The sequence below is a fragment of the Vipera berus genome (genome assembly GCF_964194415.1).
Source record: "Vipera berus genome assembly, chromosome: 9".
Taxonomy (NCBI): domain Eukaryota; kingdom Metazoa; phylum Chordata; class Lepidosauria; order Squamata; family Viperidae; genus Vipera; species Vipera berus.
In genome coordinates this window covers 1,456,190-1,468,910 of record NC_138212.1, presented here as the reverse complement: position 1 = coordinate 1,468,910, position 12,721 = coordinate 1,456,190, and the positions used below count along the sequence as shown (strand labels likewise).

At 49.8% G+C, this 12,721-nt stretch overlaps 1 protein-coding gene across 1 annotated transcript in view; it reads left to right on the top strand.

The window, feature by feature from the left end:
• ARHGAP35 (Rho GTPase activating protein 35) overlaps positions 1-12,201 on the top strand; it is a 50,197-nt gene extending 37,996 nt beyond the window's left edge. Inside the window, exons 4-7 of the mRNA XM_081335018.1 lie at positions 1,897-1,974; positions 2,786-2,917; positions 6,264-6,369; positions 7,545-12,201. Of these exons, the coding sequence (XP_081191144.1) occupies positions 1,897-1,974; positions 2,786-2,917; positions 6,264-6,369; positions 7,545-7,905 (677 nt within the window). The 3' untranslated portion in view covers positions 7,906-12,201. The remainder of the gene's footprint in view (positions 1-1,896; positions 1,975-2,785; positions 2,918-6,263; positions 6,370-7,544) is intronic.
• Positions 12,202-12,721: the final 520 nt, after the last annotated feature.

The window sequence follows — 12,721 nt, the reverse complement described above, 5'->3', positions numbered from 1 at the left end:
GACCATTTTTTGTTCCTCCTGGCTGTCCAAAAGACCTGTGGGCTCCAAGAATTTTTTGCTGGCTGCGGTGAAGCCGCTGACGAGTAGAACTGTTCCAAATTGTGCTTGATTTGCTGCCTATAGCTGTGCATAATCCGGTCTTTCACAAAACTCCTGTCTCACTTTGATTCCTTATCCAGGTGGGCATCTTGCCTGTCAACCGCAGATCAGTTGCAAAACGCCAGGACCCCTGCAGCCCTGGCAGAGAAATGAAGGCTCCTCGAGGAGCTCTTGCGAACTAAAACCCAGAGCCTCATTTTAAAAAAATAACCATTAAACTTTCTTGAACTTAAAATAACCAGGCGCACTGAGATTTATGTGCCATACTTTTTCATAGGCGCTTGTAATCCTTGTTTCAGCCCAGTTAGGTGAACCAAAACAGAAAAAGGAGAGGAAAAAGAGGGTAATTGCAAAACGCCAGATGAGATTCTGGCCACAGGCGAGATCTAAACCAGAGCCAGGTTGTTTGGTTTCTTTCTTTGGGAGGAAAATGCTCTCTTATTGAAGTATATATCGGTAGTCCTCAACTTACAGCCACAATTAACCCCAAAGTTTCTGTTGCTAAGCAAGGCCATTGTTAAGTGAGTTTTGCCCGTTTCATGATTTTTTTTGCCGCAGTTGTTAAGCAGATTATGCGGTTATTAGAGAATCGTGTCGGAAGCCAGCTGGGAAGGTCACATGACCCCTGGGACTCTGCAAACCGTCAAAAGTACATGCCAGTTGCCAAGTTTCATTGAGTGACCACGGGGACGCTGCAATGGTTGTAAATGTGAAAAATGGTCATAAGTCACTTTTTCCAGTGCCGTTGTATCTTTGAACGGTCACCAAACCAGTGGTCGTAAGTTGGGGGCTTTCTGTAATCACAGTCACTATAAAAGGAGTTGGTAGCATTTTTTAACATTTGTGCAGTGGACGATCCCAGTTTTTGATATATGCAGTGATCAGGTGGTTCGTATATACCACCCTCTCCCCCTCCATTGCAGAAAATGCCTCAGCCATTCATTGCAGGTCATTGATAGCTCTTTGTAGTTAGGAAATATAATTTCAACACATTTCTGCAGGGGCGTGAGGTTAATGCAGGGTTCCAGTAATTATACTTTTAGCTATCATTATCTCCCCACAGCATCTCGGAGCAATTAAAATCCACCACAAAGGTGTAATATAAGCGGTTACAGCCACACAAATATATGTGATGCAGAAAGGCAGAAGGTTATTCATCACCCCTTTCTACTGCAGTTTGTTTTTCTAGTTATCGCCTCCGCTGCTCCGGAGCTCTTTCTGCTTTTTTACCAACTTAAGAGAGCTTTAGTAGTTGGAAGGGAGGAAGGGACACTAATGGCCACTCATTTCTCTCGATACTTTGAAGGTGGAACGGAGTGCAAATTTAATACAAAATCACATTTTCCTCAGTACTGTGACTTGGGGGTCCGCTCTGAGCTATATTGTTTTCTTGCAGACGTTTCATTACCCAACTAGGCAACCTTATCAGTGCTAAAAGGGAAAAAGAGGAGGAGGAGGAGGACTGTGGTGCTGTCTGAGCTTGGTTATATTCTTTGAAATGTTTCATGACACAAGTATGTCCTAGAAGAGAGGAAGTATGTAGGGGGGGGAGGAGGAGGGGAAAGCCTGTGGGGTCTTTGGTGCTCTTTGATCTTGGTTGCTTTCTTGCAGACCTTTCATTACCAACCTAGGTAACCTCATTGGTGCTAGAAGGAATGAAATGCGTCTCTGCGCCCCCATTTTCTGGGCAGAAGGCTTCCCTGCTCAGTCTTCCATAAAATATTTATTTCCTGGTAAGGTTATCTTCAGGTTTGCACTTTTGCTCTGCTCTAATCATCTTCTCTCCTTCCCCACCAGGGTTGAGTACGGAAGGGATCTACCGGGTGAGTGGAAACAAATCTGAAATGGAAAGTTTACAGCGGCAATTCGACCAAGGTACGACCGGGCCTCTGGGGAAGCGTCTAGGGACGCAGTCATGGTTTGCGTGTGGGGTGACGGCTTGTGGGATCAGGTGGGGACTCTTGTTTTTGACTCTTTCTGGAAGCCCTTCCGAGACGGAGGCCCAATGCTGCCTCCACTGGAGGTCATTCCAGAGGGAAAAAGACTGCTCCTGGGTGGGGGACAACCAGTTGCTTCTCCCAGCAGGATCATAATGCAGCTAGTCCTCAACAAACTGTCACAATTGAGCCCGAAATTTGTGTTGCTAAGCAAGAAAGTTGTTAAGTGAATTTTGCCTCATTTTACAACCTTTCTTTCCGCAGTTGTTAAGTGAATCGCTGCAGTTAAGTTAGTAACCCGGTTGTGAAGTGAATCTGGCTTCCCTGTTGAGTTTGCTTATCAGAAGGTTGCAAAAGGGGATCACGTGACAACCCCCCCTCTCCCCCCCCCCCCAGGATGCTGCAGCCCTCATCAGTATGAACCAGTTGCCAAATTTTGATGACGTGACCGTGGAGGCTGCTGCAATGGGCGTAAATGTGAAAAATAGTCATCAGTCATTTTTTTCAGTGATGTAACCTTGAACGATCACTAAATGAACGGTTGGAAGTCGAGGACTACCTGTACTTGGGGAGATTCTGGTGTGGAGATATCTTCCTGCAGATAAATGTTGGTCTAGTTTCCATCCACGACCATCGGATTGATATTTCAGGAACAGCTGAACTTTTAGCTGGGACTTTTTTTTTGCTTCTTTGCAGTTCTTTGAGCAGGCAGGATAGAGAAGCCTAACCCCTGAATCCTCTCCTCACAGATCATAGCCTGGACTTTGCTGAGAAGGATTTCACTGTGAATGCTGTAGCTGGAGCCATGAAGAGCTTCTTCTCAGAGCTGCCGGAGCCCCTGGTACCCTACAACATGCAGATCGAGCTGGTGGAAGCCCACAGTGAGTATGCGCCTGCCGGCGATCGAGGCCAGCCTTTCTCAGAACACCAAAGGGAGAGTCCTTCGTGTCTCTGGAGCGCTTGGCCAGATTCCTTTTTGAAAGGGAACCCACAAAGAGCAGTCTTCTACCAGCACTCACTTGTGAGCTGGTGAACATCCAAATTGCGCGTCCAGCAGTGCTGTTGCCATGATAGAATGATGGGACTCAGTGGCTCCACCTAGAGTTAGAAACGAAAGCGGAATAGGAAAGAGTCTCCTTGCATCTTCTGAAGCAGCGTCTTCTAATCTAGGCTTTCCTTGTTTTTTTTTTATTATCTCCGTTAATCCACTCAAACGACTTCAGCACAAGCTTCGGTAGAGAAGGCTTGCGGGTAGGGAACGAAGAAGGCCCGTCTAATGGAGAACGAAGGCAGAGTTTTAGGCTGTAGAGTTGGAGAGCCATGAAATCTAAGGCAGAGAAATTCCCTAGACTACTTCTTGGAAATGAAGAAGAGGCTAATCGAACCCCTCAAATGAAAAGAGGAACTAGGGCTGGCATGACAGCATCTTCCAGTATTTGAGGGGCTGCCGCAGAGAAGAGGGGGTGGACTTGTTTCCCAAAGCGCCAGAGGGCAGGACAAGAAACAGTGGATAGAAATTAATCAACTTGGAACTAAGAAGAAATTTCCTGGCAGTGAGAACAATCAGTGGAAGGGCTTGCCACCAGAAGTTGTGGGTGCTCCATCACTGGAGGTTTTCAAGAAGAGTTTGGACAGCCAGCATGGTTGGTTGGGGAACTCTGGGAGTCGAAGCCCGCGAGTCTTAAAGCTCCAAGATGGGACATCCTTGGCGTAGGGCTTCCTGCTCAAGCAAGGCGTTGGACTAGAAGACCTCCGAGGTCCCTTTCAGTTCTGTTATTCTACATTCTGTGTTCTAAATCGACTTGGGCCATTCATACATTTCTACCGAATTGAAACAGGGCCAAAGTTCTTTTCTACTCAAAACATGATCTCCCTAAGACGGCTTCTTCAGAAGTCCTGCCAGGTTATTTTGGCACATCTGGAAGCCTGTCCTGTAAGGCCCCCTTCGGCCGTGGCAGTAAAGAAATAGGGCAGGAATGGTGCCTCGTGGCTGCTGCCTCGTGAAGTGGCAGCGCTGCCATCAGCCTGTGCCGGTGCCAGGCCAGTTGCCGTATTTTAAATGTAGCAAGATAAAATCGGTTGTCTCTGAACTACATCTCAAAGAGCCGAAGACCAAGGACAACATCTTTTAGCAGGCATATTTGTCTGCAACCTGGCTCAGTCCGCAGCAGTTCTTTCATTGAGTTGTTCCCAGCTTCCCTCACAGTGAAACTGGAGGGGAAGACTGAAGCCGTTACCTTCTCTCGTTTTTTATTTTTAAAATAATTGATTTGGATTTCAGTTCGTTTCTGTAGCTTGGCTTTCTACGTTTACCCACTGTTGGTTATTAGTTTGTTCTGTGGTTACTGATCTCTTCGTTTTTAACCGTGGTTTATTTTAATCGTGTATGGTGGTTTAAAGTAAGATTAGAGAAAGATAGAATATGCTAGTCACTTTCCTGATTTTTGTACACAGCCAGCTTTGAGACAGGAAAAATACCCATTGGGATCTTGCCACCCTGGGATATTTCCTTCAATCAAACCCCCAAACCTCTGCTTACTTTGGTTTTCTTTAAGCGGTTGGGGGTGGGGGGTAAATGATGCCGGTTCCATTGATCACAGAATTGCACAAAATAAAATTTGTATCACAACAGCGCCCCTGGATTGTTTTAAACAGGGGCTACTTAATAGCCAGTGAATACCAGTTTCTAAAATATATGGGAAAGCTTCCAACACTGTTTCGCTAGGTTTGAGGCAGTAAAAAGGGCTTTTGGGGGGGGCTTTCTTTCACATCACAGCCCTTTTTCGAAAGAGATGAAGAGATTCAGTGTCCAAATTTAGCTGAGCTTTGTCTACTGCAGTGATTCTCAATCTGGGCCTCTTTAAGATGGGTGGACGTCAACTCCCAGAATTCCCCAGCCAGCTTAGCTGGCTGGGGAATTCTGGGAGTTGACGTCCACCCATCTTAAAGAGGCCCAGATTGAGAATCACTGGGAAGCCTCTTTTCTGTTTTCAAGCTGACCTGACCGTGCCGAAGTCCAAACAGATCTTTTTTTTTTTTGAGCCAGCAATGCTGCTGTTGACAATCCTGAATTTCACTGCAGAGGCACTTAAAATTGTCGGAGCTCAGAGCGGCGCGGAGAGCTCTTTAAATATTTAACTCTGTGGTCTGTCCAAATGGAGTTTGGCGTCTCTACTTTAGAAGCTGTCTCTGAGGTACCTCTGACAAGTGCTGCTTTCCTTTAGTTGCTCTAAAAGATACTTTTTGAAATAAAAAATAAAGTCAGAACGCTGTCCTCTCCGGTGGCGGATTCACCCCGGTGATGTTGGTGCACTTTTTAAAAGCTGCAGAACGGAGGCAAAGGCTGCTGCTGATTGCGGAGCTGGCTTCCTCTGCAGACAGCCTCCGGTAATGTTAATGTTGGCTGCCACAGACGTCTTTAATGTAACCCTTTCAAGCAAAAATTGGAGAGGGTCTGGCTTCGCTTTATTACCACCAGCATCTTGGGCTATTATTCTAAGGTGTTGGCGAGTACAAATTAAAACTTCGCCCTCATGCTATCAGTGCAGATAAGAAACTGCTAAGGAACCTAACTATTAAAACTAATTAACAGGGTGAAAAAGACTTGGTAAATAAAAACGTAAATGCTTATGTGCTAACGCTTGGCTGCTAAGCAAGGCTCTGTGTGTGTGTGTGTGTGTGTGTGTGTGTGTGTGTGTTTGTGTTTCTTCCATTCAGTTGTGTCTGATTCTGGTGACTGCCTTGACCAGGCCCTGCAATTTTCTTGGCAAGGTTTTTCAGAAGTGGGTTTCCATCGCCTCCTTCTTAGGGCTGAGAGAGAATGACCGGCCCAGGATCACCCAGCTGGCTTTGTGCCTAAGGCCAGAGGATGCCTGACTCCCAAAGCATCCTAGCTGGGTCTCTCTGTGAGCACTTGGGAAGAGCTGATTATTCCAAGCACTGCTGAAAAGCTATTTTCTTCTCCCTGATTTAAAGAGAGCTGATTTCATAAAATGTGAGGCTTTTAACTAGGAGCGCCCAGCTTCTTGCTAGTTCAGTTCTGCCAGCAGCTTGAGGTTCTGTGATTCTTGCAATTTGGGGAAGAAAAACGCAAAGAGCATTGCCCAATATGTAGGCTGGTTTATCCCTTAAACAGGACCTGCAGATGGCTGCCGTTTCTCAGGTGGCAAACCTCCACTGCTCCTCGAACAGAATCTCAAATCTTTTTCCATTTCTCCGCTTCCACAGAGATTAACGACCGGGAGCAGAAGCTGCAGGCACTTAAAGAGGTGCTGAAGAAATTCCCCAGGGAGAACTACGAGGTCTTCAAGTATGTGATCTCTCATTTGAACAAGTAAGTGCAACCCTCTGAGATGAGCTGGAGCCGTCGGCCACTCCATGACCCCCCCCCCTGGATATTGTGCCTAAAAACTAAACGGGGGTCACGTCCTCTGCTGGGACAGCCAGGGCCTGCCCAGGGTGAATCCCTTCCCCGACGTTTCTCCCAATTAAGCGAGGTGGCATTCTCAAATTTATCCCCTTTGATAGATTGTGCTCTTCCAGTTATTAGAAGATTATCACCATCAGATTAATAATTATTGTGAGATTATCAGCAGCCCCTGGGGGCATTTTTTTTGGTGAGGCCTAGAACCTCCCTGGTTTCCTCCGGCATGGAGCTTGGGCATTGGGACCCAGTCTGTACTCTTCTTTCTCCAGTTCACAATCCCCAAAACCCCCGCCAGGCCTTCAGGCCCAGCTTCCCTGACCCCGGTGGAGGCGGTGACATCCCCACAGCCCCTCCCTGCCCTTGAGAGAGGATTTCCCTAACATTCCCTTCCTCCCCATCCTGGGGGTTCAGGTAGATGGAGCTGGGAAAAGGCGGTCCTTCAGATAACCCGGCCCCAGGTAGGGCTTTACAGCTGAGGGTCACCGCCTTGAGTTGCGCCAGTGCGGCTTCTGCAGAGGAGGAGGACTCCTGGAGCTGCACAAAGGCAGTTTGAAGCATTTGAAGCTTCTGGACGCTTTTCAGGGGTAGCCCCCTACAGATAGTCCTCAACGTACGGCCACAATTGAGCCCAACATTTCTGCTACTAAGCGAGACAGTTGCCAAGTGAGTTTTGCCCCATTTTATGACCCTTCTTGCCACAGTTATTAAGGGAATCACCACAGTTGTTAAGCGAATCCGGCTTCCCCCTTGGCTTTGCTTGTCAGAAGGTCACAAAAGGGGATCACGTGACAACCCCCCTCCCCCCGGGACACTGAGACCGTTATAAACACGAGTATGTTGCCAAGGGTCTGAATTTTGTTCACATGACCACAGGGACGCTGCAACGGTTGTGCGAGAAATGCCATTGTAACTCTGGTCACTGAATGGCCGTAGGACGAGGACCACCTGTGTTTTGTATTCCCCATTCCCAGCTCCTCATCTCCACAGACTGGGGAGCTCTGGGAAAGCCGCAGGTGCCTCTGGGAGGGGTGGGGGACGGCTCTTGCCTCCCGTGCCTGACCCCCCCCCCCTTGTCTTTGCAGAGTGAGCCACAACAGCCGCACCAACCTGATGACCAGCGAGAATCTCTCCATCTGCTTCTGGCCCACCCTGATGCGGCCCGACTTCAGCACCATGGACGCCCTGACCGCCACCCGCATCTACCAGACAATCATCGAACTCTTCATCCAGCAGTGCGCTTTCTTCTTCTTCAGCCGGCCCATCGCCGAGCTCCCCGGCGCCACCCCCAACTCCCCCTCGGCCCTCCCCGTCTACACCCCTTTCCTCTCCTCCACGCCTGTGATGGCCCAGCCCTCCCCGCCCCAGACGCCGCCCCCCTCGCCCCAGTCGCCCCTCCAGGCCCTGCTCCCGCCGCAGCTCCAAGCCGAGCAGCACACACTGTGAACAGCGGGTCGGGTCAGGAAGAAAGGCCTCTGTTCCGGCGACGCAGAGGACAAGACCAGGAAGCGGATCCTCCCTGGCGTCTGTTGGCCTGCCCTCCCCTCCGCTGTCGGGCTCCAGACTTGAGTTGGGACGAGCAACGGCGGGCTGGCGCCTTGGACCCCCCTCTGCAGCCTTGCTCGGCCTCGGGGCTGGCCTGGGAGGGCACCCCGGGGCTACAAGCAGGAGGACGCGGTTGGAGAATCTGGACCCCCTTCCCAGGCAGCGTCCATTCCATCAGGATTGACTCGGACCCAAGCAAGCGAGGCACGTTTAAGCCCGGTCGGGGTGTCGGGCCCGCCCCTCCTTGGTCTCAATCCGTGCGTGGACAGAGAGGACTGTGAAGCAAGAGGGGGCCTCCTTCCCTCCCCCCCAAGCACATTCCAGGAACAATGGAGGCCTATCCTGCAGTGCTGGACATCTCACCTCGGTCGGGGGATCGTCCCTTTCCTTCAGACCAATTTAGTCCATCCCCAGTAGGAGCCCAGGCAAGCTGGGTCCACTCAACTCGAGCAAAGGCTGGAAAGTCACGTCCTCTTGACCCAAAAGTCTCGGAAACAGGAGGAAGAGTCCGGCGCATTTGTGGCTGGCAGAGCTTCCCGGGCAGTGACGCCGCAGGGCCGCCTTGCTGGCTGTGCTGTCCCCCTACGACAAATCACAGCATCCCTCTCAACACCCTCCCCCCCGCCTCCCTCCCTCCCCTGCCCTGGAAGGATATTGGTGTTAGCACTTAGCAGAGGAGAGAAAGAGAGGAGAGGAGAAAGGGCTCACGTCTGCTTGCAAAGAAGATTGCGGTTTTACTGTCGGGCCTGGGGTTGGACTCCTTTGGAACACTACGTTGACAGAAACACTGTTGTTCATTGTGTGCGTGCGTGCGTGCGTGTGCCTGGTTGGAAGCAAGTGGGGAGAAGGGGTGGTGGGGGGGGAGCATTGCTAGCGAAGAGAGAGCAGAGCAAACCTGCAAACCTGCCTTTCACCCCCTAGAAATGGGGAGAAGGCAAGAGTGGCGTATTGGGAAGGCTGCTTCGCTTGAGTCTCAGAGGAGACGGGCAAAAAGAGGGTTGAAGCGGGGGAGGCTTGTTTCTGGCTGCTTCGGTGGAAATGCTGCCCAGGCCACTGGGCTGCGGGGGAGCTCTGAGCCAGCTCCTTGGGGCAGCCCAGGGTTCGCTGCCCCGCCAGGAAGATGGCAGCCCTGCAGGGGGAGAGCGAGGCCGACGGGAAAGGCTTCAAACCTCTCAGCAGAGCGCCCACGCTGAGCCCCTGCCCCCCTTCAGGGCCATCCCTTCCTGGGCGCCTTCCCAAGCGGCAGCACGGCAGCCCCTTGGATGGGCCAAGGGGCATCTTCTCCCTTGCCCAGGAAGCCTTCCTTCCCCCTGCGGCCTCCCCCTCTTCCTAGCCAAAGGGGTTTTGGGCAGAGCCGGCTGTGGGGAGGAGGCGCTGCAGATGGGGAGAACCGGTCAGGGTTTCTGCACCGGGTATGTGAAGGGGATTGTGTATCAGCAGTGCCTGGTAAACTGCCCTGTTTGTGTCCCTGGGGTGTGTGTGTGTGTGTGTGTGTGTGCGCGCACGCGCGAGCGAGAGGGAGCATGGGCTATATTTGTTCTCATCAACAGGGCAGTTTGAACTGGACTTTCCACGGTACCACTGGGAGGACGGGAGCGATCCCTATGCCATCCTCACCATCTTTTCGCACTTTAAAATGAAACCTGTGGTTTATTGCTGTTTTTCAGCCTTTCAAGGATATTTGTGTTACATTCATTGGGTGGGAGTGAAATTCCGGTCCTTCTCCCACCCCACCCCCTCCACCCCCACCCCCCCAAACCTCCGCTTCCATTCTGCTTCCTGGTATCCAGAGCCCCCCCTCCTCTTCCGCAATCTCTCTCCTCTCTCTCTCTCTCTCTCTCTCTCTCTCTCTCTCTCTCTCTCTCTTATAAATAAGCTGAATTATGTACTCCTTATTTTAGAACCACATTTAAAAGTTGTATCTGTGTCAGAATCGTGTGCTTTGAAAGCCCCTCTTTGCAAGCATTCCTCGTTTTTATAACTCACTGCCTTTTGTGTAAATAATGGAAGCGGTTTGTTTTCAACTCCGACAAGGAACATGGCATCAGCCCCCCTCCCATCCATTATGCATGCGCCATGTGAAAGTAACACACAAAGGGGGGGGGACCGAAAGCTTGTAGGAAGGAGGCCGAGAAGGCTGGAAAAATTCCCTTCTGACCTTTTTTTCCTGGGTGGGGAAAAAAACCTGAAATCCCACCTAAGCTGCAGTCTTTGGGCTGTTGACCCAAACGGGGGGGGGGGGGGCTGGCGGGGGTGCCGTTCCCCACCTGGGAGGGGGCTTCTGTTCAGCACACGCTGAGTGCCGCTGTGCCTTCTTTGTAAGTGTGCTAAAAATCTTTAACTACTGCTAGCAACTCCTGGAATTGGGGAAGGCAGCCTCCCTTAACCTCGCGTTCAGCCGTTGGGACCAGGCTTGCCCCGAGGCCCCTGGCTTCGGCTCCCAGCCTGGGAGACCAGAGCTGGAGCTTGGCAGGAGGGAGAAAGGTCCAGAGAGCGCCCTGCACGGGTCAGATTGTGGCCTCCATCGCTGGCCTTAAGATCACAGGGGGGAGGGGTCAGTTTTCCAGGCCTCTCAACCAAGATCGGAGCATCCCTGCAGAGTTGCAGTGGCTTCTTTCGCCCGTCGCCATTCCCTCTTCTGGGACCGGTTGGCATTGGGTGGCCCTTAAATTGGGCCAGGTGCCTCCAAACAACCTACCTACCTTTTGGATTTCTTGGGGCTTTTTTTCTTTGCACATGCCGGAGGTGATGCCCGTTCATCATCCAGCGGATTTTCCCCAGTCCAGACGACGGGTCGCCAGCAAACGGGGCCCGTGGCTGCCACCTCTTCTGCTGGAGGCTGCCAAGGGGCGGCATTTCCATCTCCCGTCTTCAAGACAGTGGCAGCAGCGTTTGTGCATCCCGTCGTGCGCGCTGTACAATTTCCCGTGGGCTTTTATGGACACGCCTCGCCCCGCCACTGCGGCCTTGCTCCCTTCCAGCAGCAAGAGGCCCAGCAGGTTGGTGGCTCTCCTTTTCTTATTAAGACCCCCCCCCCCCCGTTTCCCCCTTCCCGGTGAAAAACCAGAAGCATTTTGAGGCGCTCCAGCTCTGGTTCCTGGGAGCCTCTTGTTCGGTCGCCCCCATGCAGAGTCTGGGGCTGGCGTACATTTTTAAAGCCTCGTCTCAAAGTTCTGAATTGCTCATCTGGATCCTTTGTCCTTCGGTGACTTAGCAGCGGCGTTCAAAGTCTGGCTTAGGTTTTCATTTTCCTAGAAGGGGATTCACTTCTGGTTTTGGTTTCGCCCTTCGTCTGTTCTCTAACCAGCCGGTGGCTTCCCCTAACGTGAAAGGTCAGTTTGTCTTCAGCTCATCCGGTCAGTATTCTTTAGCGGTCCCGTTGTGGGGTACATTGCCCCTCGCTGGCCCCTCTCAATAGGTCCTAGTCTAACGGTTAGGTTAAATCCCCTCCCTCCCCTTTCAGTAAAATGGAAATACAATAGAAATATTGTATTCTAAATGTAGTTTAAAGCAGGGCATAAGTTATTGTTTAAAATAATCTTAATTTTTTCCTGTGTATATTAAACAAGCCACATCCATTTCTCAAATTGTATGGAAATAGAACTTTGGAAAAGTTGGGTTTAGTTCTGCCCTCAGCTTTTTGTTTCGCTTGGTTTTGTTTTTTTCCTGGTACTTGTATTTCCACATTGTAAAATTATCTCTGTCTATGTTGGATTAACATTTTAATTGAAGAAGACAATGATGAATGGTGATAAAACGTGGTAGTAGTTCCAGCTAAACCTGTGCCCAAAACACTTCAGAAAAAGCAAGCAAAAGTTACCGAAAAGACCTGTATGTAAAAAGAAAAAGGAAAAAAAAGTATAATGGTTATTTCTCTGTATTTTTAGGAGCCTAACGACATCCTTTAGTTATTGGTGATAGACTATATTTCCTTTTTATGCTTCTATTAAGGACGTTTTTAACTCTTTGTGGTTCTTTCTCTTCCCCCACTCCTCCTCAGCCCATCCAATTAGTGCATGAAATTGTTGAAATCTCTGGGCAAACAAAGAAAAGCCCCCTTTTTTGCTGAATTTAAACAGGAAAAAAATCATGTTATTTGCTACAGAGTATTGTATGTGTCTCAATGGGAATGGTGTAAAGACTTAAAGGCCTTATGTGATATGTATCATAGTTAATAAATCAATCTTGTTAAAAAAATGTGTGTGTTTTTCTACTTGTCCTGCATGCTTTTGTGGGCTACTTGAAGAGGGATGAACTTCACCTCCCAGACTTCCCCAGCCAGTATGCTTATGAACTTAAAAGTGGACTTCAACTCCCAGAATCCCAAAGAAAAAGAAATGCAAGAAAGCAAAATGGCTGTCTGAGGAAGCTTTGCAAATAGCTGAGGAAAGGAGGGAAGCGAAAGGCAAGGGAGAAAAAGAAAGATATGCCCAATTGAATGCAGAATTCCAGAGAATAGCTAGAAGAGATAAGAATGCCTTCTTAAATGAACAGTGCAAAGAAATAGAACAAAACAATAGAATAGGGAGGACCAGAGATCTTTTCAAGAAAATTGGAGAGATGAAGGGAATGTTTAATGCAAAAATGGGCATGATAAAGGACCAAAATGGCAGGGACCTAACAGAGGCAGAAGAGATTAAGAAGAGGTGGCAAAATTACACAGAAGAACTATACAAGAATGAGCTTAATGTCCCTGATAATCACAATGAGGTGGTCA